The sequence below is a fragment of the Saccopteryx bilineata genome, chromosome 7 (assembly GCF_036850765.1).
Source record: "Saccopteryx bilineata isolate mSacBil1 chromosome 7, mSacBil1_pri_phased_curated, whole genome shotgun sequence".
Classification (NCBI taxonomy): domain Eukaryota; kingdom Metazoa; phylum Chordata; class Mammalia; order Chiroptera; family Emballonuridae; genus Saccopteryx; species Saccopteryx bilineata.
The window spans coordinates 25,961,424-25,989,326 of record NC_089496.1 but is presented as its reverse complement, the minus strand read 5'-3'; the positions used below and the strand labels follow the sequence as shown (position 1 = coordinate 25,989,326).

The 27,903-nt window shown below is 40.6% G+C and overlaps 1 protein-coding gene across 1 annotated transcript; it reads left to right on the top strand.

Annotated features, from left to right (window-relative positions):
- The first annotated feature begins 569 nt into the window (after positions 1–569).
- Positions 570–26,014, top strand: PON3 (paraoxonase 3). Its single transcript, XM_066240411.1, has 9 exons — positions 570–782; positions 2,249–2,319; positions 7,922–7,977; positions 12,082–12,247; positions 17,265–17,391; positions 20,549–20,749; positions 22,577–22,658; positions 22,920–23,048; positions 25,761–26,014. The coding sequence occupies exons 1-9, from the start codon at positions 709–711 to the stop codon at positions 25,917–25,919; spliced, it is 1,065 nt and encodes a 354-aa protein (XP_066096508.1). The 5' UTR covers positions 570–708; the 3' UTR covers positions 25,920–26,014.
- Positions 26,015–27,903: the final 1,889 nt, after the last annotated feature.

Sequence of the window (27,903 nt, the reverse complement as noted above, 5' to 3'; positions counted from 1 at the left end):
CTCAACTTGGCCGTCAAGGCCCTGCCTATCCAAGATTCACAAGCCCACCCAGTCAACAGCTTGACCTGGGCGTCCACCATATTCAGCATTCTGAAGGCAGACAGGAAGGCCAGATGAGGTCCTGTGCCCGGAATCCTAGAGATCTTCATTGATCCGTCCTCCCACTGTCATGGAGCAATTCTCCAGCTCACTTCCTTCTGCATTTCAGAAACCTGAAGTTCAGGTTCTGAACACGCCCTCCTGAAGTTCCCGTCAGTTCATCTGAGGAGCGGAGGTGGGATTGCGCAGCTTCTAGCAGCAAACTGCCTCTGCACAGCATGGGGTGCGCCCTGGACAAAGCTACCACGAGCACGAACCCGGGATTTAACCTGCGGGTCCGGGCTCGCCCGTCTGTACTTTGAGCCTTGAGGGGAAAATAAAGAGAATTCCGCGAGACAAGGTCTCGCTTTGAACCTCGTGCGTAAAGGTGGCCTTGAACAGCAGAAAGGTGGCCCAGAACCCGGGGCGGGGCGCAGCGGAGAGGGGCCGAGGGACACGCGCCACAGCCGGGGCGTGCAGCAGGGTCCCGCAGAGTCCCGCAGAGTCCCGCCGCACCTGCGGGGAAGGCGGAGGGCAGGGCGGGCCGAATCAAGGGGCGGGTCCGGAACCTCTCGCCACGCCCTCCAACAGGACTTGGGGACGGCCTACTGTTACTGGGTCCCCGGAACTATGGGGAAGCTGGCGGTGCTGACCCTGCTCGGGGCCGGCCTGGCCTTAATTGGGGAGAGGTTTGTGGCATTTAGGTGAGTTTGCATCTTGATGGGGCGTCCTCAGCTCTTTTTCCTCTTGCAAGTTACATCGTCGTCTGCCCGGTGCCACCTTGCTGGCCCGTAGGAATGAGCAGTTTTGGAACCTCGCTCCTTACTTCAGCTAGGCAAACTGAGGTGGAAAGTGAGCGAACTGCTTCCCGTTCCTAAAATAGTGGGGCAGAAGCGCCCTCATTTGCTTCCTGGAAGTCACCGTCCCAAATCTCCCTTCCAGGTCGCTCTCTGCATTCTGCTCCTACAAAAACTCCTGCTCCTGCCAAAACTCCGTTGGAAGCGGTGGGTTTGGGATAGGGGACCAGGCTACCACGTTAGATTCTTGTGGCGGACTCTGACATTGCCCAGGGCCAGTTTAACCTTGATGAAGACTGGGTTGCAGAACTCATCTCAGAGCTATTCAGACAGGAGGGGAATGAGCTGAAATGTTCAGGTGGTAACTGGCATTTTGTTGGTATGGGACCTTTTGAATTGAAAGATCTAAGTATGATAGGCAGAAATATCTCAGGCCTGAGTTAATACTGGGCTGGAAGGGGGAAATGTTGGGTGATGCCACACATCTCTGAGTGTACCTAAAATCTCTGGTTATCTTCACCTGTGTTTGGGGTGCTTTTATTTATTTCTCTACATAGAAGTTGGAATATCTTGAGGACCCTTTTGGTAATACTATCTATTTCAGCTTGAGTATGTATATTATATTATATACATATTATAACATATAATATTATAACACTTGCTCACAGGGCACTCCAATTAAGATAATTATTAAAAATAATTATTATAAAGTAGAGCTAAGGCATATATATATTTTAAAAAGTGACAGTAAGGTAAGTCAAAAGTGTAATCTTCCTGAATACTGCTTAATAAAAATTTAAACTTATCCCTGGTATTTAAATGAATATTTCACTGTGAAAACAATAACACAATATTGAATATAATGTGGCCAATTCAGCATAAGAATTCTTAAATGATAAAGTTAAAGCAAAGGCTACCGGGTTTAGTTACAAGGGGAATTTGTATTTGGGGAAAGTAGTTTGGGGAGGTAGATGGGTCAAAAGGCAAGGCCATAGTGGCTTAAGGAGAACCAAAGTACAGATTTATATTAGACAGTGATTTATCAAATTAAATAATATATCTTATACGTTTAAGTGAATAGTACTATCATCAATAAATATCATCACTTATTTTGGCAACAAAGTGTTATTCATGTATAGTTATATTTTAGTCTTTCAACAGCAACTGGGTGAGGTTAGTTGATATAAGCACATTGCCCACATAATGTCCACATTATGTAAATTAAATGTAAATACAAGGAGCCGTGTACTTACTTCTTATGCTACCTATAAATGATGAAAGAGAGTTAATGCCTATGAAAGTAATTAAAAACCGTGTTTAGACATTGATTTTGGAAGTCATGTGTTGACCTCTAGTGTTTTCGTCTTCCACAGACAAAGATTTAATACGCTTCGAGAAGTAGAGCCAGTAGAATATCCTAATTGCCACCTCATTGAGGAAATTGGTATGTATGGGACAGTCTCCGGAAGGGTCCGCACAGTTTTTTACTCACCATCCACATGACCGAGGCTGCCAACTGGTTTAATCTCCTGCTACACCTGAACCTTTCAAGTTACCCTAGCCACCTCATCCAAGGTTTTCATGGGGCCCCTTCATTGCAAAAACTAGCTGCTTTTTCTCAGTTCTCTTTCTTACTGATGTGTATCATTTGAAGAATGTCACTGACAAGTACTTGGCCTGTCCCTCGCCAAACTCTCTTCCTGGCCCTTCTGTGATATTTCATCCCCTTCTCTATCTTCTTCTGTTGCCTATCTTATTTCTCCTTTTTCTTCTTCCCTCTCCTTGATATTTCTGGCTTCAAGCGTCACTTTCTTCAAAACCTATCTGTAAGTACCAAGAAGAATATGACTTAGCCCTTATCCTCAAGGATCTCACAGCCTACTGAGATGTCTTTAAAGAAATTAGTTACAAATCCATAGCTGGATCCTTAACCTCTCAAATGGCAGGTGTTTTTTTCAAGTTTCAAATCTACTTTATTCTACTTTGCAGTTCTGATATTTCCTCCCTTAAACCCCCACTCACAACCAGGTCTTCTTCTAGACTTCTCTCATGCATGACACCCCCATTCTCAAAGAGACTCAGTTCACAATCCAGAAACCATTGTTTTCCTCTTGTTCTTCATTGTTCCACAAAACACATGTTGACATCACCCTCCTAGTGACCCCGTATAGGGCTAATCCCACCTGCTAGTTACTGTGTGCCTGCTTATTTGGGCTCCAAACCTCCCATTTCCCTAGAGAAGTATACTTGAAAAGAAAAGTTCAGCTAGATTCTGTTTACTGTCCCAGGAATGAATCCAACTTTCACTTTCTCACCTTCGCTTATGAAATTCTCTTCATTAATTTCTTCATCTTTGCTTTCTGAAATCAGCTTAATTCTTATCTCTGAATTATCACATTTCGAAAGCCTGGTTCACTTATGACACCTACCACCTACTTTATTTTATAGCTGGCAGTGTTTTCTCTTTTCCCCAATATCAGAGTACAAACTCCCTAAGGTCAAGGACTGGAACTTATCTATCAATATGTGACAGGATGACAGCATAGTTTATTGTGAGAGAAGTTTATAATATAGATGTATCAAATCAGAAATAAAAAAGAACCCTTTTTTTTTTTATAAGGCACACTCTTAGGTAAGAGGTGATTTTTTTTATTATTTGTTTTAGAGAGGATAGGGAGAGACAGAGAGAGAGAGAGAGAGAGGAGAAACAGAGAAAGAGAAGGTGGGGAGGAGCTGGAAGCATCAACTCCCATATGTGCCTTGACCAGGCAAGCCCAGGGTTTCGAACCGGCGACCTCAGCATTTCCAGGTCGACGCTTTATCCACTGCGCCACCACAGGTCAGGCTAAAAAAGAACCCTTTTTAAATTTAGTTTTCTTCCTTTCTTTCCACCCCCCCTCAATTTCTAAAATAAAGTTGTCTGGCTCTTGTGCACCCTGGTCTTTGAAGAGGTTTGTGCTACTGGCTAGAAATCAGGAAGAGTTGAAGACCAACTCCTTCTTAACTTTTGTTTTCAAAAGCCCTAGCTCTTGTACGAAATTCTGATGGAGAAAAGATATGACTAGGTGGGTTTCTGAATAACTGGGAACCTTGCCCAGCTGCATGACAGTATTCTGGGGAAGAAGCAAGACCTGGGAAGGAATGACTACATGGCATTTTTAGGCAGGCTGGATTCTTTGCGTTGTGTGTCTCAGCCTGAGCAAAAGTTACGTGCCCATGCAGGAGGTAGATGATCTAAATCAGAGCTTTTCAAACTGTGTGATTGTCAAATAAAAAAGAAATGACAACAGCCAGCACAACAATAGCTGTCTGGTATGAGTGATTAAAAGTTATACTAATTTTTTTGTCAAATAAGCAAAAATCATATTTGTTGGTGTGCCACCCAATTTTAGTAATTAGTTTGTGTGTGCCATGATATGAAAAAGGTTGAAAATTGCTGGACTTGATGATTACTAACATCCAGTTCTTCTCTCAATTCAAACAGATTTGAGAAACTAAAACCATAGTTATCTTTGTGGGACATTAATCAATGTACTGATTATCCAAATATTTTGAAGTGAATGATTTAAAAGAAGCAAGCTGGGAGTAGAAGAAAAAACATGCCATGTTATTTCTTGTGTCTAATAGAATATTTACATCTTATTACGGAGAGCTAAACAAGTTAGAATGATCATGGATCATTTGTCAATGGGATTTAAAAATAATAATACTGCCTAGTGCAGTGGTTCTCAAACTTTTTGAAGTCGGGGTGCATTTAAAATCCTACAAATAATTTTAGGCACACTATATACAAATTTCTGAGAAATATGTTATAATAATTAAGTCAAATATTAAATAAAAAAATATAAAGTCCAGATGTGCTTTTATGGTAATTAAATGAAATAAATATGACAAAATTAAATTTATTCTGAGATTAAAAAATATTTTTATGTTACATTTTTTGTTATGCTTTTTAGAATTCATAAAAAAGAAGGGTTAAAAAATAAAAAAACAACAAAAATGTTATCTTTTTACATATATACACACATTCTTAGTAAGATTTAGTAAATTCGGCAGGTCCTGGCGCAAATGTGTTAAGTTTTTTCATTCTTGTGTTTATGAGAAACATGAGCCTGATGTGTCCTAGCAATTTCTTCAGTGTTTGGCCATATATTTGAAAGGCAAACTCTCATTTCCTCGTCAGTACATTGAAGAATTCCTGTCATTTTACTCTTAATTGTGTTGAGTGTAGAAAACCCCCACCATACATATCATCTTAACTTTATATCAAAGGATAGAAGAAACTCGCCTCCAGTCTTTCCGGAGAACATGGGGGGTAGTGTAAACAATCCAGCACCATATATTGCTTCTCGGCCTTTTGGCTAAGATCAAGTGCAGCACCATAGCTTAATAGCCTTTTGCAACCTAATCAGGCTAGTAAGATGGGGGGTTGGGCAAACTGTCAGCTTACAGCCAATTCCCCACACCTCTGTCCCCCAAAAATCTAAACTCCAAAAACCCTGTTGGTTTTTTGGTCCTTAACAGGCACATATTTCTCTGGAATACCATAGGGCGCACCTGGAAATCTTTTAGGGCATAGCAGTGCGCCCTAGGGCACACCTTGAGAACCACTGGCCTCATGTCTATGAACCTTCTGCTGAGTCCTCAGCCTCAGGATGGGGATATTTACATTATCTTCATAGCTGAACTGTAAGGTTGGTGCTGCTAACTGTCCTTGCAGATTAGGAAACTGACATACAGGAGAATGAAATCACTTGCCAATGGTCTAGAACTAGGCAGATTATGAAACAGAATGGTTTTCTTCTATGCATTGTACCCTCTGTTGTGTAGCACCGCCTTTCTTATATACTGCCAACACATTTTTATTATGAAAGATTCAGGAAAGTACAATGGTAGCAGAAAACAGAAAATCTGAGGTGCAAAAGGTGAAATATTAATAAGTTGGTCTGACTAAAAAAAGGCGGGCTGAATATTAAAGAAAAGCTCACTAATGAGACAATACTCACAAGACCCAACTATTATATTTAATGAGTGGATGGCTTTCCGAGGCAGTAGAAACCTACGGAAGGATTTTAGGCAGCGTGTGCTAGGCCGTAACAGAGTTGGGGGAAAATTCTGATTTGTGTTTTCTTTAAGACCTAGACTTTTGTGGTTAATTTTTATTGATGAAAGAAACTCTCTTTTTGTTTTCCTTCCCCAATATTCTTTGCAGGTAGAAAGGATGAAAGGTAAAATAATCCTAACCTCCAGAAATCATGTCTTATAGGTCTTTTTTTTTTGTATTTTTCTGAAGCTGGAAATGGGAGAGACAGTCAGACTCCCGCATGCGCCCCACCGGGATCCACCCGGCACGCCCACCAGGGGCGAAGCTCTGCCCACCAGGGGGCGATGCTCTGCCCCTCCCGGGCGTCGCTCTGCCATGACCAGGGCCACCTAGCGCCTGGGGCAGAGGCCAAGGAGCCATCCCCAGTGCCCGGGCCATCTTTGCTCCAATGGAGCCTTGGCTGCGGGAGGGGAAGAGAGAGACAGAGGGGAAGGAGGGGGTGGGGGGTGGAGAAGCAAATGGCCACTTCTCCTATGTGCCCTGGCTGGGAATCGAACCCGGGTACCCCGCACGCCAGGCCGATGCTCTACCGCTGAGCCAACCGGCCAGGGCCTCTTATAGGTCTTTTGTATTAAGTTCATCTTTCCCTCAAGGCTTTGCCGATGATTGTCTCAACCAGGCAGCTATTCGGCTGCCCTGGTCTCTCCTCAAAGCTTCACTTGAAATCTAAATAGTTTTATTAGAACTTGTCCTGAGCAGGATTATCAAGTGGGCAGCTATTGTGTTTTGGTGTCTTCTTACCTTCCAGTCTTCCCTTTCCCCTCCTGCAGTTTCCTGGGTCCCCACGATAGATGTCTATTCCACAATAGGTTATTTTTGATTGATTGCTTGTTTGTTTGTTTTTTGGCTGGCTGTCGGAACCTTTACTCCAAGGGGACATGATGGTAGTATTAACTGATAGCCATGCTTTGGCAGGACCCTTTCTATGGGTCTGTTAGGGCATTCTTTCTCTACGTTGTATGTAGTCACTCCTGAGTCACTTGAAAGTAGCTAGATTCCTTACATTTGGGTTCAGGGGTCCCAGGGCTCCTAAGGTTCATGGTGTGTGTGTGTGTGTGTGTGTGTGTGTGTGTGTGTGTGTGTGTATGAGAGAGAGAGAAGAGAATATAGACTTTACTTCTTGATGGAAGAGTATAAACATCACATGTTAAGAAGAGCATGTGGCCATGATACATATTGATTCTACCAGATTTGTAAAATACATTTTGCCATACTGGATAACCAACGCCTTTACCCTCAGCCCTGACTGTTTGGGCCATGTCACTGTTGCTCTATCTCTCTACTAGGAGCCAAGCAAGTCCTTTTTCATCCCGATCTCTGTCAGCACTTACTTATTATGTGTTTCTTTCCAAAGAAAAATACTCAATACTAGCTCTCAATGGAAATCTGACCAAACTCTTTCAAATTCATTTATATTTAATAGTTTATCTTAGATGTATTACCTTTGTAAAAGAGAGCAAATAGTATAAAAAAATTCCCGATATGATTAGAATAATAAACTGTTTAAGCCTCAACAAGTTGGAAGAAGAGAAATGCTTGGCAGAGAGGCTTTTAAGAGATTTTTACAATAACAACTTTCCAAATGTTATCACTTGGTCTATAGATCAGTCTTCTATGGGAAATAAAGTTGAATCTCTCAGGACAGACCCTAGGTATAATTATTTAAATAACAAATCTAGAATATCAATTTATTTTATGGTCATTTATTTTTTTCTCCTGAGATGGAATTCTAAAAAAAAAAAAAAAAATTTGTATTGGAGTCTGACTCGGGTTTTACTTTACAGTAACATGGCTGTGGGATTCTTAATAGTCAATATAGTTTCCCAAGTAAATAGTTGCAAGAGTCAATGTAGTTTCCAAAGGAAGCTCAAAGTTTTGACTGTGTGATTTATCTTTTAAACTTTCAAACATTCATCTTTCTGGTCCTCCACTTCTTTTGCAGAAAATGGCTCTGAAGATATTGATATACTTCCTAGTGGGCTGGCTTTTATCTCCAGTGTGAGTATTTCCCATACCCCTCAGATACTTGTGTCAATAACTGTGTAGACAGCACATTAATGTAGCTGACTACAGCTGCCAGATGGACCCCTATGCACTCATACCACCTGCGGGTAAACCAGTCAACTAAAAAAAAAGTCAAAACAAGATTCTGGAGGCCTCATCAGGACACCACAGGAGTGCTCAGGCTTGCTCCCTGTGGCAGTTGCATACTCAGTGGGGTCTCAATAAATGTGTAATGATTTTTGTTAAATTCCTAGACTAATGTCTAGATCTGTCCCTTTGCTGTCCGTTCCCATCTTTGCTGTATTTGGCTGGGCCTCAGCTTCCGGTAGCCATCTTATCACTAACTAATATTCCTCTCATCATATGTGTCTGGAGCTCTGTAAAGCTCTGTGGATTGAACGTGACCATGTTGCTCAATTAAAAACCCAAAGTACTTTCCATCTTGGGTTCTCTTTTATGCTTTCCAGCTCTTCTCTAAGGAGAAGTAGCAAAAAGTCTGCATTTCATCCCCAATACCACCTTACGGGCTTGCAATGATCAGGAAACTATGCAAGTGATTTAATTTCAATTAACTAAATGTATATGTTATGAAAATGTTGAAAATCAGCATAAGTTTGTTAAATCAGTTACAATTTGAAATGGGACATAAAATGTTGAAAAAGCAGATTTCTTTTCAGTGTGAATTCTGATTTCTGGAATTGTATGCCCAATGTTCCATTTTAGCCCCCCCCCCCCCAAAAAAAACAACAACAAAGAACATGAACTTTTAAATCTATATAATATTGGCCAAAAGAGGGGCACACATAATGACCTTTAATGGCCTGTATTTCTAAATTCTTAAATATGCACAGTATAGTCAGGATCTTGTCTGTATTTGAAATTGCTGGAGATGGTGGGTAGGTGGGAAGAATTTTATTTCTTTAGTTTTCCTCCAAAATCAACAATAAGACAAAACTGTCTAGAAAACCCATTTCTTTGTTGACTTACATTTCTATTGCCAATTTAGATTTGCAATGTTATACCAAATAGACCTTTCAAAATGATTGTTGTATAGCTAGGAGATTTCTTTGCTGTTAGGGAAATAATATCTGTGGTTCATACTGTGTGCTTCTTTTCTATTTTCACTGGAACTAAAAGTACCAAATTATCGCTATACGGAAAATAGAGATTTTCATCACAAATAATTCCATGTGAAATGTTAACACGAAGTGTTAAATAATGGAGCTCTATTTGTAAACTAATAAACAACTCATACCTATGGGCTAAGGAGGATGTTCTTTGCTTGGTTTTTTTTTTTGTTTGTTTGTTTGTTTTTTGTATTTTTCTGAAGCTGGAAACGGGGAGAGACAGTCAGACAGACTCCCGCATGCGCCCGACCGGGATCCACCCAGCACGCCCACCAGGGGCGACACTCTGCCCACCAGGGGGCGATGCTCTGCCCCTCTGGGGGGTCGCTCTGCCGAGACCAGAGCCACTCTAGCGCCTGGGGCAGAGGCCAAGGAGCCATCCCCAGCGCCCGGGCCGTCTTTGCTCCAATGGAGCCCTGGCTGCGGGAGGGGAAGAGAGAGACAGAGAGGAAGGAGGGGGTGGGGGTCTTTGCTTGTTTTTAATGTTCATGACTGTAGTAAATCAAGCCCCTGTTCTTATTTTCCTCCTGTCACCCTTTCTTGCCGTCCTAGAACATGTTTGGAAGCTGCTGATTTCCAAAGTAATTCTGTGTGATAGATATTTTTAGTCTACGTAGAGGCACTGAGCAAGACATTTGCTTCCTTACCTTGGTCCTTGGCATGCTTCTCTTTGCTCCCTTCTTTACACATGTAGGCTAGCTTTTAGTTCACTGTGAGGCCTCACTGTGGTTGCACTTTACTTCTTGAAAATAGTCTTCTCTGACACTGTTTCATTGGGTGAGGTGCCTCTTCTCTGGTCCTTGTGTGCCCTGTACTTAGGCCCTTACATATGATACTAAATCTGATGAGTTTTCCTGGTGCTGCTTCCCTAGATTTCAAGCTCCTCAAGGTCAGGACTTTAGAGAATTCACGGCCATTCTCAGCACATAACGCACTCCCTGGCATACCGAGGTGCTTGAATCTTTACGGAATGTATGTGCTGGTGAATGAGGCCAGTGGACAATTTCAATGCCTGTCCATACCTACGTGTGGTCCGTTGGGGAAAAGAAGATGCCTGGACCTCCAGGTGATTTTCAGCGGGGAATGGTATCAACAGAATCGCTTGCAGTAACTGGCCACACATTCTTACTCAGCTGCCTTAAACAGAAAACCAAGAGACTGTGAAGCCATTTTTAGAGATGTTTTATTCATCATGACACTTAATCTAGGTCAAGATTTTTGCATTTCTCCACCCTTATTTCCGTATCAAATTAAATTCCTCTCTAGAAGAGCCAGTCCTTTTACTCATTGGCAGTGCTCTCACATTTCTCCAAGCCACCATGGCACACTTGCTGTGGTGTTCTGCCTTGACCTTCCTTCCTGGATGGTATTCTCCACTATCAAATCTTTCTGTATGTGTGTGGCAAAAGAAGCTGACTAATTAATGACCTGAATGATTTAGGCAATTGGCTTCTCTGCGCTTAATTTTCCTCATGTGAAAAAGTAAGGTTTTTCCTTGGCTGCTAGCTTAGTTGATTGGAGTGTTGTCCTGATATGCCAAGGTTGAAGTTTCAACTCCGTGGTCAGGGCACCTGCAAGAACCAACCAATTAGTACATAAATAAATGAAACAACAAATCAATGTTTATCTATCTATCTCTGAAATAAATAAACACATTTAAAAAAAGAAAAAGTAAAATATTTCATAGGTAAACAGGGAAGGATTAGATGTCTCTGATATTTTTTCCGCTCAATGGTGCCATTATCTAAGCCACAGGATTTGAAGACCAATTGACTATGGGGTAAAGAGTAGACTTAAAGACTGAATTTTATGGTGTGATATTGAGGAGAACAGTGATGCCCTTAAAGGAGAATAATATATGTGGATGAGAGGCAGGATTCGAGGAGAGAATATTGATTTAGGTTACAACAATTTGATTATGCGCTATCCTTAGGAAGAAGTTGGGAATGCAAGATAGAACTTCAGAGGGTGATTCCAGTTAAATGTGCAGATTGAAAAGTCATTGGAATAGAAGAACTTCCTGATGCCTTATGAATAAGATCTGCAAGGAAAGAACATAGAGCAGGAAGGAGAGAAGGATGGGTGAGGACAGACAGAAGGTGGAAGAGGCAGGAAACCAAGCAAGACTTCTATCAGGAAATCCTAACTTTTTTTTTTACAAGAAACAAAGGGGTTTACCATTGTGCCCAAATGCCACAGAGCCATAAGCAAGAGAAAGTAGAGAGGTTATCAAATAAGAAATTTTGGAGGCCATTGATACGACCTTTACAGAGGCATTTCTATGAACTATAGAATACTGATTTCAGGCAATTGAGAGTTCAAGCAAATCAATTCAGGCAACAAGATCAAGTGGTTTCTAAGAAATTTGATAGTGAAGGGAAGGCAATATAAATGTCTGTTTAAAGAAGTAGTAAAGTTAGGGGCCAATGAAAAATGAGAAAATTTTCAGGAAAAAGAAGGGGGCTTTGGTAAAAATAAATGGAGAGGATATAATTTCTAATGACAGGCCCTAGAGAACAAGAAACCAAATAAACAGGTGATGGAGTTAACTTTCTTTCTATCTTTCTTTCTTTCTTTCTTTCTTTCTTTCTTTCTTTCTTTCTTTCTTTCTTTCTCCTTTTTAGGTGATATGCAGGAAGGTGGGGAGGCAGAGAGACAGGTTCCTGCATGTGCCCCAGCCTGGATCCACCCTTCAAACTATAATCTTCAAACAACATCAGGGTGGTTAACTCACAGTCCAGCATGAAATTTCTGAGGGACTGTATTGGCAATTGAAAAACACTGGCTTAGATGACATTGGTAATCCCTCAGATCAGAAATTGGCAACAGTTAACAGAGGCAGAAGTCCCAGATTCTTAAAGAAATTCAAAGCTTTGAACAGTTTTGCTAGGCTTTGAGCTTTTTAACTTCCACATGAAAACATTGTTTTAATATGTATAAGATGTACATACTTACTCTCTATTTTTTAAAGGGATTAAAATACCCAGGTATGCCATCCTTTGCACCTGATGAGCCAGGACAAATCTTCATGATGGATCTGAATGAGCAAAACCCCAGGATACAGGCACTAAACATCAGTGATGGTTTTGACAAAGCATCATTTAATCCACATGGGATCAGTACTTTCATCGACAAAGGTAAAGCCTGAATGTTTCGGAATAAGGGGGCAATGAGGGAAATAGAAATCACTTATCCCCAACGACTCGACATGCGTGTGAAAGGAGAAAAGATGTTATTTTACATAAAGATGTACATGTGTAAGGTAATAAATGAGTGTCAGAACGTTTTTAAACATTGCGTTAAAGAAGGAACACTAGAAGTCGTAACTCTCCTCTTCCTCCGATCTCTTTTTCTTCTCATTTGACCATCAAGATCATTTGCATATTGTTCTCAGAAATCTAACTTAGAAATGAAAGGCCCTTTGAAAACAATTGTGTGACATTTAAAACATAACATAGAAAAAATAGATAAATCAGATTTCATTAAAATTAAAAGTGTTCTGTTTCAAAAGACACAATGAAGAAAGTGAAGAAACAACCCAGAGAATGAAAGAAAACTTTACAAATCATCCATCTGATAAGAGGCTTGTATCCAGAATATATAAATAATCATTACAACTCAACTACAAAGAGACAAATAACCCAATTAAAAAGTGGGCAAAGGATCTTAGACATTTTTCCAAAGAGATATACAAATGGCTAGCAAACACATGAAAAGCTGCTCAGTATCCTTAGTCATTAGTGAAATGCAAATCAAACCCACCATGAGATACCACTTCACACCCACTAGGGTGTCTATAATGAAAAAGAACAGACAATAACAAACGTTGACAAGGATGTAGAAAAATTGGAACTCTCCCACTTTTCTGGTCTGATTGTAAAATGGTGCAGTCACCTTTGAAAGCAGTTTAACATAGTATTAGCATATGATCCAGAGAGTCGCTCTTTGGTACATACCCAAGAGAATTGAAAAGCTAGGTCCACACAAATACTATGCACAGATCTTAATAGCAGCATTACTCCTAATACCCCCAAGTTGTAAATAATACAAATTCCCATCAACTGATGAATGCATAAAAAAGTGGTATATTTATATAAAGAAATATTTTTCAGCAATTAAGGGAATGAAGTACTGATATATGCTACAACATGGATGAATCTTGTAAACATTATCTTAAATGAAAGAATTTGATCATGCAAGGCCACATATTGTATGATTCCATTCATAGCTTGCCCAGAATAGACAAATCCATAGAAACAAAAACTAAATTAGTGGTTGGCAATGGTTGGGGGGAGTGGGGAATAGGTAGTGACAGTTGTTAGATATGAGGTTTCTTTTTTGGGGGTAATGAAAATGTTCTGTTACTAAATAGTGGTTATGGTTGTACAATTCTGTGAATATTCTAAAAACTACTAATGTGTATATTTTGAAAGCATGAGTTTAATGGCAATGGAATTACATCTCCAAAAAGCTGTTATAAAAAATATATTAATATACTGTTTATGCTTTAAAACAATTTCCATTATTATTTTTCAGTTGTTGATAGTTCATAACTCCAGGTTAATTTAATTTATAAATATTTGTGGGTCCACAGAGCACGGAGAAAGTAAGCACAGTGAATCTAATTAATAATAACTACATAAAGAAAAGGTCAAATGGGAGTGTTACAATTCAGAATCTTTCAAGACATGGTGTATTAATTCTCCCAAATACAGACTAGAATTACAATGCATTATTAAGTATAAATTTGCTGAACTGATTTAATGAATAAAAAGAAATTATTCATAATTATTTCTATTCACTTCTCCAATAACGTTGGTTTGCACCAACACAGACTTGTTGAACTTTAAATAAATGGGTACCTTTAAAAATGCTTGAATACTACCTTATTAAGTAGGTTAAATATTCCTCTGAAATCTTATATGGGATGGGCAAAGTAAGCTTACGGTGTCTTAGCGACAGTCTTTTGCATAATAAAGCTATTGAAATAATTGTAGCCCTCACGTCTTTTTCCACATGAACAACTGTAAACTTACTTTTGCCCAGCCCTTTATATCTGTTTATTTACTTAGCAAACTCTTCTTTAAAAGATAATTGGACCGGTCCTGGCTGGTTGGCTCAGTGGTAGAGCGTCGGCCTGGCGTGCGGGAGTTCCGGGTTCAATTCCCGGCCAGGGCACACAAGAGAAGCGCCCATCTGCTTCTCCGCCCCTCCCCCTCTCCTTCCTCTCTGTCTCTCTCTTCCCCTCCTGCAGCCAAGGCTCCATTGGAGCCAAGTTTGCCGGGTGCTGAGGATGGCTCTGTGGCCTCTGCCTCAGGCTAGAATGGCTCTGATTGTGGCAGAGCCTCAGGCTAGAATGGCTCTGATTGTGGCAGAGCGACGCCCCAGATGGGCAGAGCGTCGCCCCCTGGTGGGCATGCCGGGTGGATCCCAGTCGGGCGCATGTGGGAGTCTGACTGCCTCCCCGTTTCCAACTTCAGAAAAATACAAAAAAAAAAAAAAAAAAAAAAAAGGATAATTGTACCAAACAGTATTGTATTGCTTTATAGCTTATAAAGCATTTTCATGTACCTGTACATATAATTTACTCATTTCTCAAAATAAAACCCTGGACCCAACTTGACACTTTCCCTTTCCCTACCCCAGTCAGTCAACTAGTTACAATGTCCTGTCTGATTTCCATCTTAAATATCTCTCCTTGCTGTCCACCTCTCTCCATCCTCACCACTCCCATCCCAGTTCAGGCGCCAAACATGTCTTTACTATGATTGCACCTCCCCTCTATTTTCATAAGCAAGAGTTATTTTTTGAGAATCTGATCATGTCACTCTTTCCTTGAAATTCTCCATGTTGTTCCCATACTCTGACAATAAACCTCAAACCTCCACATTATCCTGGGGTTCTAGGCACAACTCCCACACATTCTGGCATCTGGGTTTCCTCTCCACCCCACTAGACACCACTCTCCCCCTGACTCTTTGGACCGGCCACATTGATTTTCTTCTAGTCCTATAAAATGAGAGACGCCTCAGTCTTTACATCCGTAGGGAATGTCTTCCCGCTACTTCTGGCTTCCTCTTCCTCATCATTCAGGCCTCAGCGCCATTGTCACCTTCTCAGGGAAGCCTTCCCACCATCTGTTTCAGGGTATATATCTTTTTGATGTACTTCTATTAACATTCATCAAAATGTCAATTAATGTTGTTTATTAATGTTAAAAAATACTTTCTTTTTCTCCTCCACTAGTGCTCTATAGCGAGCTCCTGCTTACCTTTGGAGCCAAGTCCAACTGTCACTTTTCCAGTGGCTGCCGCTCTGTGAAGGAGGCATCTTCCACTTCCGTTTCTTTTATTTACTGACTATATCCTCCCTGTTTTCTTCTCTAGAATGAAATCACCATAAAGCACTTATGACTTGTTCATTGCTGGATTCCCAGAGTCTAGAACTATACCTGTTGCTCTATGAACATGCATTAATTGAATAAATGAACAAACTCTATGAGACAGGAAGTTTGGAAATTAACACTGTTTTATAGATGGAGAAATGGAGTTTAAAGAAATGCACTGAAGGATAGCTTCACTTCTGTCATCAGAAAATGGCAGTTCCAGAACTAGAACCCAGGTGGTTTTACTTCTAATTCTACACCTTTACTTGAGTGAAAATAAAGTTCCCGTCTCTACTTGAATCATACAAAAGCCACCACTTCTTTTGACATTCAGCAAGACATAGGACGCTTCACCAGAAAATGTGGAGTGATCAGATTAACCTGGAGCTATTTTATTGCATGGAATAGTGTTAGAGGTGAAGGTTATCTTGTTTCTCTTTTTGTTTTTTGTGGTGGAGAGTGAGGATTGGTTTGGGTTTGGGTTGTTTGTTTGTTCTCAAATGGGACCAGTTTATAGTTTACATGTTAACCTCAGGCATATAATCAGGCTCTCAGAAGCTGAGTATATGATTGACATCTGATTTTGTTAGTCACCTCCTTTAATTATGCATTTGATTCATAAGGCCAAAAGACATATACATTGGAATGGAATGAGAAGACCGAGAAGAGCATTATCCTCTCCTAGCGTGGCTTCTCTGAGGGGTCCTGTGGAGACCTGAAGAAGGACAAGGCCAGGCAGCACATGTATTGCTCCTGCTGTGTCCACAGGAGAGTCTGGGTGGAGGGCCTTGTGAGGGCTAAAATCCAACTCAGTTCTGCTTGCCTGGCCCCTGGCCCTGGAGCGGAGCTGGGTCAGACCGAAAGAAAGATTCATCTGTGAGGGAGCCCCTTTCCTTCAATTGGATCAAGGTGGTTCGGGGGCCATTCCAGTGCCTGGGCTTGCTGTATTATATGCTCGGAAACCCATCAACGGAGGGAACAGGGGAGCTGAATGCAGGTCAAGTCCAGAGGAGAAGATGAGGGTGGGCCTTTTCAAACTCCAGAGCTCGTCCGACCTAGAGCTCCTGAGAAGCCAGAAAACGACTTCGTGAAGTCGGATTTTTCCCCTCAATCCTGTTCAGAGCAGTTCACGTTCCAATATGAAAACAGTTCAACATTCTTGAGGTTAATAATACCCCAAACTGGCTAGGCTGTTTCCTCTGGCATTTATATTTACATTTCCTGCCCATTGGGCTCATTAAATATTGTTACTGCAAACTTAGGTAGTTTGACTTGTGTCAGAAGTTCATTCTCTAGCTGGGAAGTGTTGCTTATTTTAAGATACAGAGCCCTGACATTCCTTGACCATATGTTGCACTGTAGGCAATTCTCACTGAAAAGAATTCTCAACAAAGCTTTGTGTGCTTGCACCCACTCCTCCTGTTGAAGAGTCATCCAGGGAAACTACATTGTTTATGCACCACTGTAGCTGTATATCTTTCTGTTAGAAAGGAAGGGGGCAGGTGAGACTATTGTAGAGGTGTCGGGGCTTGGCTTTGCCACTTGGTTGTGGTGGGAAAATTGCTGATAAGTCATTCACTTTATGAGTCTCAATTTCTTCAATAAAATAGGGATACTGGCTTTTGTCCGACTTACCTATCAGATGGACTGTGGTGATCAAATGCAAGATGTATAAGAAAAATCCTTGGACGTGACCAAGTTGTATACCAGGTCTCATAGTAGTTGCAATAGAAGTAAACTTATGAGAAATTATGCTCTTTCCACTTCAGACCACACTGTGTATCTTTATGTTGTGAATCATCCCCACATGGAGTCCACGGTGGAGATATTTAAATTTGAAGAAAAACAACGTTCTCTGCTGCACCTTAAAACTATAGAACACGAACTTCTCAAAAGGTACGGGATTAATTTGCACTTCTATTTATTTGGCACCTCTGCTGTGTGCTTTGTTTTCCTGGGTTCAGCAGGCTTCCTTCAACTTTTGTTTTGTAGCATTGTTTTCTGAAGCTTTGTAAAGGTTCCCATGGTGACACTGCCCAGCACCTCGATAGAAATTGCTGTGTTAGTATTGAATATCTTTATATTTTCCAACCTCTTAAAAGCGTTTTAATCCTTTAAAGGTGTTCAATTAGATTCCCAGCTCTAATTCTATTCTTTATTCCGCAGCAATGCAATACTAGTCAGTATGGGGCTCTCTTTAAACACCTACACCCATTTCTAGTTGTCTTGGTAGGTTGTGTTCTGGGAGTCGTACCCACTGGGAGTTAAAACCAACCTCCGGATGGGCTATTTCTTTGTTCAATGAGAGCTTTAAAGTAGAATTTGAAAAAAAGCCAGTAGGCACATATAAAAATTCACACTTGCCAAGCTTTGATAATGTGCCAGGCACTGTACCAAAATACTTAATTCTCACAACAGCCTTTAGTGGTAGGCATGAGTAAACTGAGATTCAGAGTTTTAGATAAAATAATTGCCCCTTGTTACATAATTTGTAAGTGGCAGAACGAGAATATAACCCTAGTTCTGCCTGAATTTAAAGCTGGGCTCTAATCACAATGATAAACATCTTTCTTATAGTCTTGAAAGAATAGTAAGCTGTTTAGTGGATAGGTTGCCTGTTTGAAGGCTACAAACAATGAAGAATTTGTTTAGACTCTAAAACAATAGAGATTAATCTTTCGTTGAGCTAGAAGAATGGGAAAACAAGAGGAAGTGCACCTTCTAGTCTTTGTTCTCTTTTTCAACATTGTGTCTGAGCTTCTCCTATAGAATCTGAGAACCATAACAGCCAGAGGGTAGGAGACATAAGAGAAGTTGAAGTTACTGAACTCTTCTCATGATATTTTGTGCTGGGTTCTGAGGCACAGGGGGACCAGACTGCCATGGAGTGGCTAAGAAACTGGACAGGTCCCTTAACCTGTGCTTAATTTCTAAAGCAAAATGGGGATTCTCTTATTGGCATAACTCACTTGACCAGTGATTGCAAGGACCAAATGCCATAATATATGACCTCACAGGAAGAGTTATTTCAGAAATCACAGCCTGAGGAAAATCCTCATACATGACTACTTGATTAGGAAGTACAATCCCAGGACACAAAAGTGAGGCAGGTTGGAAAGGGTGTTATGTGTTGAATTGCGTTCCTCTCAAAAAGATATGTTGCAATGTTAACCCCAATATTTCAGAACATGACCTGATTTGGAAATAGGATCATTGGTAGATGTTATTAGTTAAGGCCCACCATATTGGTAGGCCCTTAATCCAATCTGATTGGTGGCCATATCAGAAAACAGATTCACAGGGAGAATGCCATGTGAAGATGGACAGTGAGGTTGGATTGATGCCTCTACAAGCCAAAGAATGCTGGGGATACTGACAGCAAGGAGAGACCACAGGACATTCAAGGGGAGCATAGCCTTGTCAACACCTTAATCTCAGAATTCTAGCCTCCAGAATCATAAAACAATAAATTACTGTGGTTTTATGCTATCACCTAGTTTGTGGTACATTGTTATAACAGAACTTCTAGAAACTCACATTGGGGACAGTCCATAACAAATACATTATTAAGTCAACCAAGACTAAATGCATGGAATTGTCTCCCAAAAAGCAACTTAAGGACAATCTGGCCAAAGTAAGAAAGGAAGAAGAGCTTATCCACCAGCTCTGTCTCCCACTTGTCAAAGGTTTGCTTCAAGAGGTGTTAATTCCCATACATGCACAGTCATATCTGGTGCTATCCTGTGCTTTGATGTCAACACAGAAGCCTGCAGTGGGAGTAAGAGGCCCCTAACAGGCCTGAGGTAAAGCACTATGAAGCTGCACTGTGGAGCATCTGTCAAACATATAGAGCTGGTTGAAGTAGGGCCAACTGGAACAGGGCAGGGGAGGTTTTGAGGATCTACTGAGGACCTTGAGAGATGCCTCATATACACACTGACCAAGCATTTCAAGGGGGAGAACAAGGTGTTATGAAATGCATCATGAGAGAATTTAATTTAATCTGTGGGGTCAGGCAATGCTTTTTAGAAGAAGGAATGCTTACACTGAGATCCAAAAGATGAGTAGCCCAAAGACCTTGGGAAAGTCATTACACATCAAAACTTCAAAATATTTTCCTGACTGATCCCAATTTTTCTCTCCCAATTAAATCTAAAAAGATCTAATCTTTTTTGTTTTACATTGTTTTCAAGTCACTGTCTCCTTTTTACTTTTCCAAAATGGAAATGACTTTTTTTTATGTTGTAAGAGTAAGAATTGCTTTATTTAAAAATGTCAATGGCATTGAAGAACATTTATCATATAAGAAAGAACAGCACTTATAATTACATTACTCAGATAAAATACAAAGACCAGGACGGACTGGGTTATAGGACAATAGCAGAAAAGAAAACCCTAACATCTTCAGTGGGTTTGAAACCAGAGTTTTGTCTTGTTTTCTCACGATGCAGTACCTCTGATGTAGATGATACAGGGCCTAAGTTTTACATCATCCTCCTGTAGGATGCTAGGACCATGCTATGTATCATCTGAAAAGCTGCTGGTTACTGGGGAAGAGGAGAGGAAGCATGGTGGGTCACAAACTGTCTCTTAATGTCTTCCATCCAAAAGCCACACACGTCACTTCATTTTATTTGCCAAAGCAAGTTGCAAGGCCAGGCATGATATCAAGGACATTGGAGAAGCTTAATTCCAGAAAAAGGCGAACCAGAACTATTGGTGAACGGCACTACAACTGCCACAGATCCTATTATAAACACTTACCAGTCAAAAGATGTGGAGTTTGAGGCTTATTTGTGTAATTATTTGTTTTTGCTGACTATTGTGGAAGGAAAGAAGGAGAAAACAACAAATGGCTAAAAAATAAAAAATAAAAAATCATGGGCAATAAAAACTTACATACTTTTTGTAGATTTTTAAAATTCCTACTATTTCATGTATACTTTTTCACACAGATGAACATACTGGTCTTTGCAGAGATTTGGTGATTTTGACAACAATCACTATTTTAAAATAACCCATGGCTTTCTCTCCCTCTCTGTCTCCCATTTAGTGTGAATGACATTGTGGTTCTGGGACCGGAACAGTTCTATGCCACCAGAGACCACTATTTTACCAGCTCTTTCATGATAATATTGGAGATCTTCCTGGACCTTCAGTGGACTTCTGTTCTTTTCTACAGTCCGAGAGAGGTCAAAGTGGTAGCCACCGGATTTAGTTCTGCTAATGGGATCACAATCTCACCAGACAAAAAGTAGGGTTTTTTTTCTAATTTTTCTACCCTGTGGCCTTAATATTTTAATTGACTCCTTCCCTTAAGAGGTGGGTTACTTTCTCAGCTTATGTAGTCAGTATATGTGTGGAGGTATCAGGCATGGATCAGGGTTTATACTGAATGTGTGATCTTAAGTAAACCATTTGTCATCTTTGCCCGTTAAGCTCACTCCAATGAAATGAAGCATTTGGACTCAAGGATATAAAGTCCTTGTTCCAACTTCTTATGTGACTTTAGAAACACACTCACCTAACACACTGAAAAGGAGAATAGAGTCACATTATCTCTGCTTCTTATGAAGCTGGAAGGCCTTAACCACAAATACTAAGTTTAGTTCCCCAAAAGTTATTAGGGAAGGAGGCCCAACCTAGGTTGGGAATTGCAATTGTTAAAGTTTCAGACTCACTGATTCTCTGCAGCAAAATTTTCTATAAGGAAGCACATTTTATTTAGCATGCAGTTGTATGAAAAACTCTTTTAAAGTGTTTTAAAAGAGAAGATGTTTTCAAAAGAAAAGTACCTTGAATATTGGTATAGAAATTTGAGGTGAGGAATAGAGATAATCTCTGTGGAAAACAACTGTAAGTTTTCTTCCTCTTTTTAAAAAATGACTGTGGCTGAGCTTCATGGTCATCTGGTTCTTCTTTCCAAGGGCCAGTTTTTGGAAATATAGACTCCTTTTATCCTCTAAGCAGTCCACTTACCTCCATTCAATTTAAAGAGTAAAATGTGACTCCCAAGTAAGGAGATGGTGCCTGAATATCATCTAGAAACACCAATGGCATTACTTTATAGTCACAGCACATATTCAAAGTTTATTTAAAGCATTTTAAGAATATTAAATATAGTCCTGGCCATTTGGCTCAGTGGTAAAGCATCAGCCAGGTGTGCAGATGTCCCAAGTTCAATTCCTGGTCATGGCACACAGGAGAAGCGCCCTTCTGCTTCTCTACTTTCCCCCTCTCACTTCTCTCTCTCTCTCTCTCTCTCTCTCTCTTGCTCTCACTCTCACTCTTTCTCTCCTGCAGCCATGACCCTATTAGAGCAAGCCATGTGGATGGCTCCATGGCCTCTGCCTGAGGCACTAAGAAGAGCTCTGTTGCCGAGCAACAGAGCAATGCCCCCAGATGGGCAGAGTATCGCCCCCTAGTGGACCTGCTGGGTGGATCCCTGTCAGGGTATATGCAAGAGTCTGTCTTTGCTTCCTCTCTTCTCACTAAATTAAAAAATATATATATTTAAAATACCACTCCATGGCCCTGACCGGTTGGCTCCATAGTAGAGCATTGGTCCAGCATATGGACGTCTGGGTTTGAGTTCCAGTCAGCATATACAGGAGAAGCAACCATCTGATTCTACACCCCTCCTCTTTCTCTCTTTCTATGTCTCTCTTCCCCTCCCACAGCCATGGCTCAGTTGGAGCAAATTGGCCCTCGGTGCTGAGAACAGCTCCATGGTTTTGCCTTAGGTGCTAAAATAGCTCAGTTACCAAGCAATAGAGCAACAGCTCCAGATGGGTAGAGCACTGTCTGTAGGGTGTTTGCCTGGTGGATTCCAGTAGGGACTCAGGTAGGAATTTGTCTCTCTTCTTCCTCGCTTCACACTTAAGAAAAACAAAAAAACCCACTCCATTATCTCTCTCTCTCTCTCTCTCTCTCTCTCTCTCTCTCTCTCTTTTGGCTGTGTTTAGAAAGGCATTACATTGGTACATTGAACTGTTGTGAATTTCTATATATATTCTTTAAAATAAAATTTAGTGTCATCTCAATACTACTTGCTTACATGTAAATATTATTTACTTCAAAGGTATATCTATGTAGCTGATGTATTTGCTAAAAACATTCATATAATGAAAATACTTGACAACTGGGATTTAACTCAGCTGAAGGTAAGATAACTCAGCTTGCCCACACTATATGCCTCTTACAGTAACTCCCAGGCTTGACCTAGGAATGTGCTCCTTGAAAGAAGGAATGATAGCTATTTTTTAAAAATGGCTGTGAGAGTATGCTTGCACTTCTTAAAATTCAGTAACAGAGCCTGTTAAAAATACCAATTTCAGGAGCCAGAAGGAGCTGGTATGAGGGGTAGGGGTAAGGTAAGGAAGAAAGTCAAAACAATGTCTTCACTACTTCCTCTTTGTTGGCAGGTAATACAGTTGGACACCTTCGTGGATAACTTAACTGTTGATCCTGACACTGGAGATATTTGGGCAGGATGCCATCCTAATGCCATGAAGCTGTTCATGTATAACCCTGAGGATCCTCCAGGGTCAGAAGTAAGTTCTTCACCTTTCTGAGCTCACAGGCAAGGCTATGAGACAAGCCTATGAGACAATTTGTTGAGGTGACTTGGAAGAAGTCAGTGGGTCACATGTGATGTTCCAGACCTGAACAAATGTACATAGGAGGCCCTGGCCGGTTGGCTCAGTGGTAGAGCATCGGCCTGGCATGCAGGAGTCCCGGGTTCAATTCCTGGCCAGGGCACACAAGAGAAGCGCCCATCTGCTTCTCCATCTCTCCCCCTCTCCTTCCTCTCTGTCTCTCTCTTCCCGTCCTGCAGCCAAGGCTCCATTGGAGCAAAGATGGCCCGGGCGCTGAGGATGGCTCTGTGGCCTCTGTCTCAGGTGCTAGAATGGCTCTGACTGTGGCAGAGCGACGCCCCAGATGGGCAGAGCATCGCCCCCTGGTGGGCATGCCAAGTGAATCCCAGTTGGGCGCATGCGGGAGTCTGTGTGACTGCTTCCCCGTTTCCAACTTCAGAAAAATACAAAAAAAAAAAAAAAATGTACATAGGGAATGAGTAAAGATTTTGTCAAGGAGAGGATATATGGTCCATTAACTCTTTCAGGTTACCGGATGCCAATTTAGTATCAGTGCTAGCTAGCGTGTCCCATCCAGCAAGGGTTATACCTGCCAATGGGAATACTGGAAAAATATGAATTTGAGTATTCATATTGACCCAGATAGCATTCATATTGTCCATCAGGGTTTGGGCTTAGAGCAGGCCCTGACATTAGACAAAGGGAGAGCCACATATGGACCCACTTTCCAACATACTACCAAGCATGCAGCTCAAACAAAGGGTTTAAATGACTGTAGTCTAAAAACAAAATTAATTAATTTTTACCACCAGGTTCTAATATATATAATAGTGTTAAAGAATGTCTCATTTTGAAGATGTTATTTGTGTTATTTAACATTTCTTTTAAGACAGTAGCATATGCCATTGAATTTTATATGGCATTAAAAACAATAGCATAATGCATTGCATTTTCTTTTTCTTTTTTGCATTACATTGCATTTTCTATAGCATTGAGTTTAAGAGTAAAAAATATCTTAAGTTCAATACAGATATAAATTCTTGGAAGTCATACTCTGAGGTATTTATTCTCAAAATTTATTGAGCACTCATTACATATCAGACTTTGTTTTTATGGTTAGATTATACCAGCAAACAAAATATACAAAGATCCTTGCTCTTAGGGGGGAAGAGGGAGACAAAAAACAATAAGGAAAAGAAATAGTAAATTATATAGTAAGTTTGAAGTTGGTAAGTTCTATGAGAAAACGTATAATAGAGTAAAGAAAATCAGGATTACTGAGAACAGGGGGGCTGGGCAGGTCCTATTATTAAATATGGGGATCAGGGTAGGCTTTAGGGAGAGGGTAAGGTTTGAAGAAAGATATTATGTTTCAATCTAAATTTGGAAAGTTGGGAAATTGAGATTTTAAACCCTCACCTGATTGGTAATCAGCCAATGGATAAATTTTAACATACAGTTATTTCTGCTTCCAATATTGCTGTTCTTCTGTTTTTAAAAAATGTTTCTCTGGTTAACATATTTGTCACAGCTTCTTAAAAAACAAAAAAAGACAGCAAGAAGTGTAAAAATAAAAAAAGTCCAGCCTGAACCTAAAACCTGAAGAATTGTTACCCTAAGCTAGTAAGCTATCCTCCCTTAGATATGTGCCCCACAAAGTGATAATGTAACTGTCTTACAGACACCCAACAACAACGTCTGCTTTAAGAGACCCCACCAGGGTCGCGACCCATAGGTTGAGAACCGCTGATCTATATGATGATTTGAAAAACTGTATAGGATCTTTCTCATGTCTCTATTTTCAAGTTTAATCATTTGTTTATTTTAGCTAAGACTTCTTTCTTTGTGATCACTGACACCCTTCCCTTGAGTCTGGTGTTTTCTACATGAGGTCCCAGCTTGTGTATTTTCCTGTAACAAACCTGAGACAACGTTGTAGGATTTTCCTTAAGATAAAAAGCCAAAACTCAACTCAAAGTTATTCTAATAGAAGATATCAATATAGACTCATGAATCATGAATTTCAAATTGGTTTTTTTCATTTCTATTATGTCCTGTTTGAGTGAACTTCCTCCAAGCTGTTTGGAAACCTGAGCTCTTACATATTTGCTGATTAGCAACCAAAAGTCTGGGTATCCTACTCCTGGGGACCACTGGCAGTATGAGGTCATGATTGAGTTCTAAAGTATGCATATTTTATGCTTCCTAGCCACTTCTCAGATGTGAGGCTGTGACCACTACAACCTTACTGGTTCTGATATTGGATTGGTCTGCTAGCTAGAGGTCCCTTTTTCATTTTTTCTCACGTTTCCCCCACTTTGCTGTAGGCCTGGTCCAAAGCTAAACCCTTCCCAAAGAGAAACACTATTCGTTCAAGAATTTGCTAAGAGCATCCACTGGTCCTCACCTCCCTCTGTAGGAGATGTCTGAACTATCAAAACTGTGTAAACCATCCACAGACCAGGCTAATGTCAGGTAACCTGACTGCATAGATATCATTAGTACATTAACATTCCCATTAGAAGAAGAAGAAAAAATGAAGATATACAGAATTTTTGCTTATTGATTTCTGAGAGATATATTAGTCCTGCAGTATTTGGGGAGGGAATGCATTACTGAAGGATGATTGTTCATAGGGTGCACTAACAGATCATGTTTTCCTGGCAGGTACTTCGCATCCAGAATGTTCTATCTGACAAGCCCCAGATAAGCGTCGATTATGCCAACAATGGCTCTGTGCTTCAGGCCAGCACCGTGGCTTTTGTGTATAAGAGGAAACTTCTCATAGGCACCATATTTCACAAAGCTCTGTACTGTACGCTCTAGGCTCCAGATAGTCCAGAAAGGCTACATGTTTGATAAAAGTAAACCCCTAATTCTATGATAAGTGGAACTGAAAATAAATGACTACACCCATAAAAGTGTGTCTGGATTTTCTTATGGACAGAAGAAGCAAAGAGATGGCATAATATTCACCAAATTGCAAGTCACGGTATGACAGTTGAACAATAAGCCACATCTCTCAACTCTTTTTGTCTAGTACCCTCAACATTCTGTCTACAGTAAGATGTGATGAGTGAGGTGTCCAGCTCATTTAGGACTGTTTGGTGACTGTGTGACTATATCACCTCCTACAACGGTCATGTTCTGAGCTTCCAGCTGTCCAGACAAGGAGAAAAGCTAATGGTCAAATTTTTACAATTCCCCATCTCTTCTTCCAACAGTGCTAGGCACAAACTGTGAATCAAATGTCCAGCCCTTGGGTAAAAGCAAGAATTGGCATCATGAGACTTCCTAAAGAACTCTTCATACTTGCATTCTTCCCAGGAAATCAGGTTCTGGAAAATCTGGCAGAGAGAGGACTCTTCTTTTGTAATGGCTCATTTATATACAATTGTCTTCCTTCCCCCCACCTTGATCTGTGGCTTCACTTCCCATAGTTTCAGTTACCTGTGGTCCACCACAGTCCAGGAATATTAAATAAAAAATTTCAAAAATAAACAAAAGTTTGAAATTGTGCACCATTCCGAATAGCATGATAAAACCTGGAGCCATCCAGCCCTGCCGCTGGGATGTGAATCATCCAATGTCTCCAGGCTGTATATTCTCCCTTCTTCCTTAGTCACTTAGTAACTTTCCAGGTAACCGGGTTGACTGTCACATGGTATCATAGTGCTAATGTTCAGGTAACCTTATATTACCTAACAATGGTCCCAAAACCACTCACATAAATTCTATTGCAGTATATTGTTACAGTTATCCTATTTTATTGTTAGTTATTGCTGTTAATCTCCTACTGTGTCTAATTTATAAATTAATCTTTATTGTACATAGGTATATGTGTGTAAGACCCAACAGTATATACAGGGCTTGATACTATCCACAGTTGCAGGCATCCACTGGGGGTCTCGCTGATGTAGGGAGACTACTTGAGTGGTATCTGAATCTTAAGTATCACAGTTCGCTCAACTCTGAACCATGAGATGGAGCCTCGGCGCCCTTACAGTTGAGTGCTTTAATCTTGCTTTCCTGGTTAATTCAATAAGCACTTATCAAGCAACATCTCGCAGACTTGGCCCTAAAGAATCAGAAATAAATAACAGATTTCTGGCCTAAATTTCTATCTTAATGACCAACTCAATCCTAGTTGGATTAGAATGAATAGAAATGTCCCTTTCTTTGTCAAAAACCTGGCAGCCTTTAGCAAATCTTAATGAGAATCAACATATGCAAATACCCCACACCCTTCCCTTTCTGTGACTTTTTTAGGGAGTAAGGGATTGATATTTTTCTCTCTCCTCTCTTCTGAGAATGAGGGGTTGCGGAGGTCTCTATTTCCTAAAGAATTTTGCTCAGTTACATCAAAGTTTTGTGGCGCAGTTAAATTCTACTTTTTAGCCCATGAAACTCTTTCTGTTTTAGACAGTAAGATCAGTAGTTTCCATTGCTTGGGTGAGGAATGACTAAGCAGAGTATTTTAGTCAGTTCTCGGATTATAAATTCCAAAAGCTAAACCACCAGGTGGACATCGAAAAAAAATAAGAACTAGAAGCATGTATACTAGTTTGAAAAATATAGTAGACTTTTCAAATCTTTCCTGCACCTAACCCTTCCACCTACTAGATTAGACAAAGTTTACCGGATCAGGGAGAACACGTGGAAAGTCACAGATGGGAGATGCGATGGGTTTGGGGCTGGTGGGTTCCTGAGAATTGGCTCTGCCCTGCCTTCTCCCAGGCCACCTGAGGAAAGTGTGGCTGATAAACCCCCCCAAGATTTGGAGGGTCTGATTGCTGAAGGACCGATGTGT

What these genes read in the sequence shown, in the direction of transcription:
- PON3 (XM_066240411.1), top strand. Translation starts at nt 709, where the DNA reads ATGGGGAAGCTGGCGGTGCTGACCCTGCTCGGGGCCGGCCTGGCCTTA. An exon ending in CCACCTCATTGAGGAAATTG is followed by an intron (nt 2,320 to 7,921) that starts GTATGTATGGGA and finishes CTTCTTTTGCAG; the next exon opens with AAAATGGCTCTGAAGATATT. An exon ending in GGCTGGCTTTTATCTCCAGT is followed by an intron (nt 7,978 to 12,081) that starts GTGAGTATTTCC and finishes TATTTTTTAAAG; the next exon opens with GGATTAAAATACCCAGGTAT.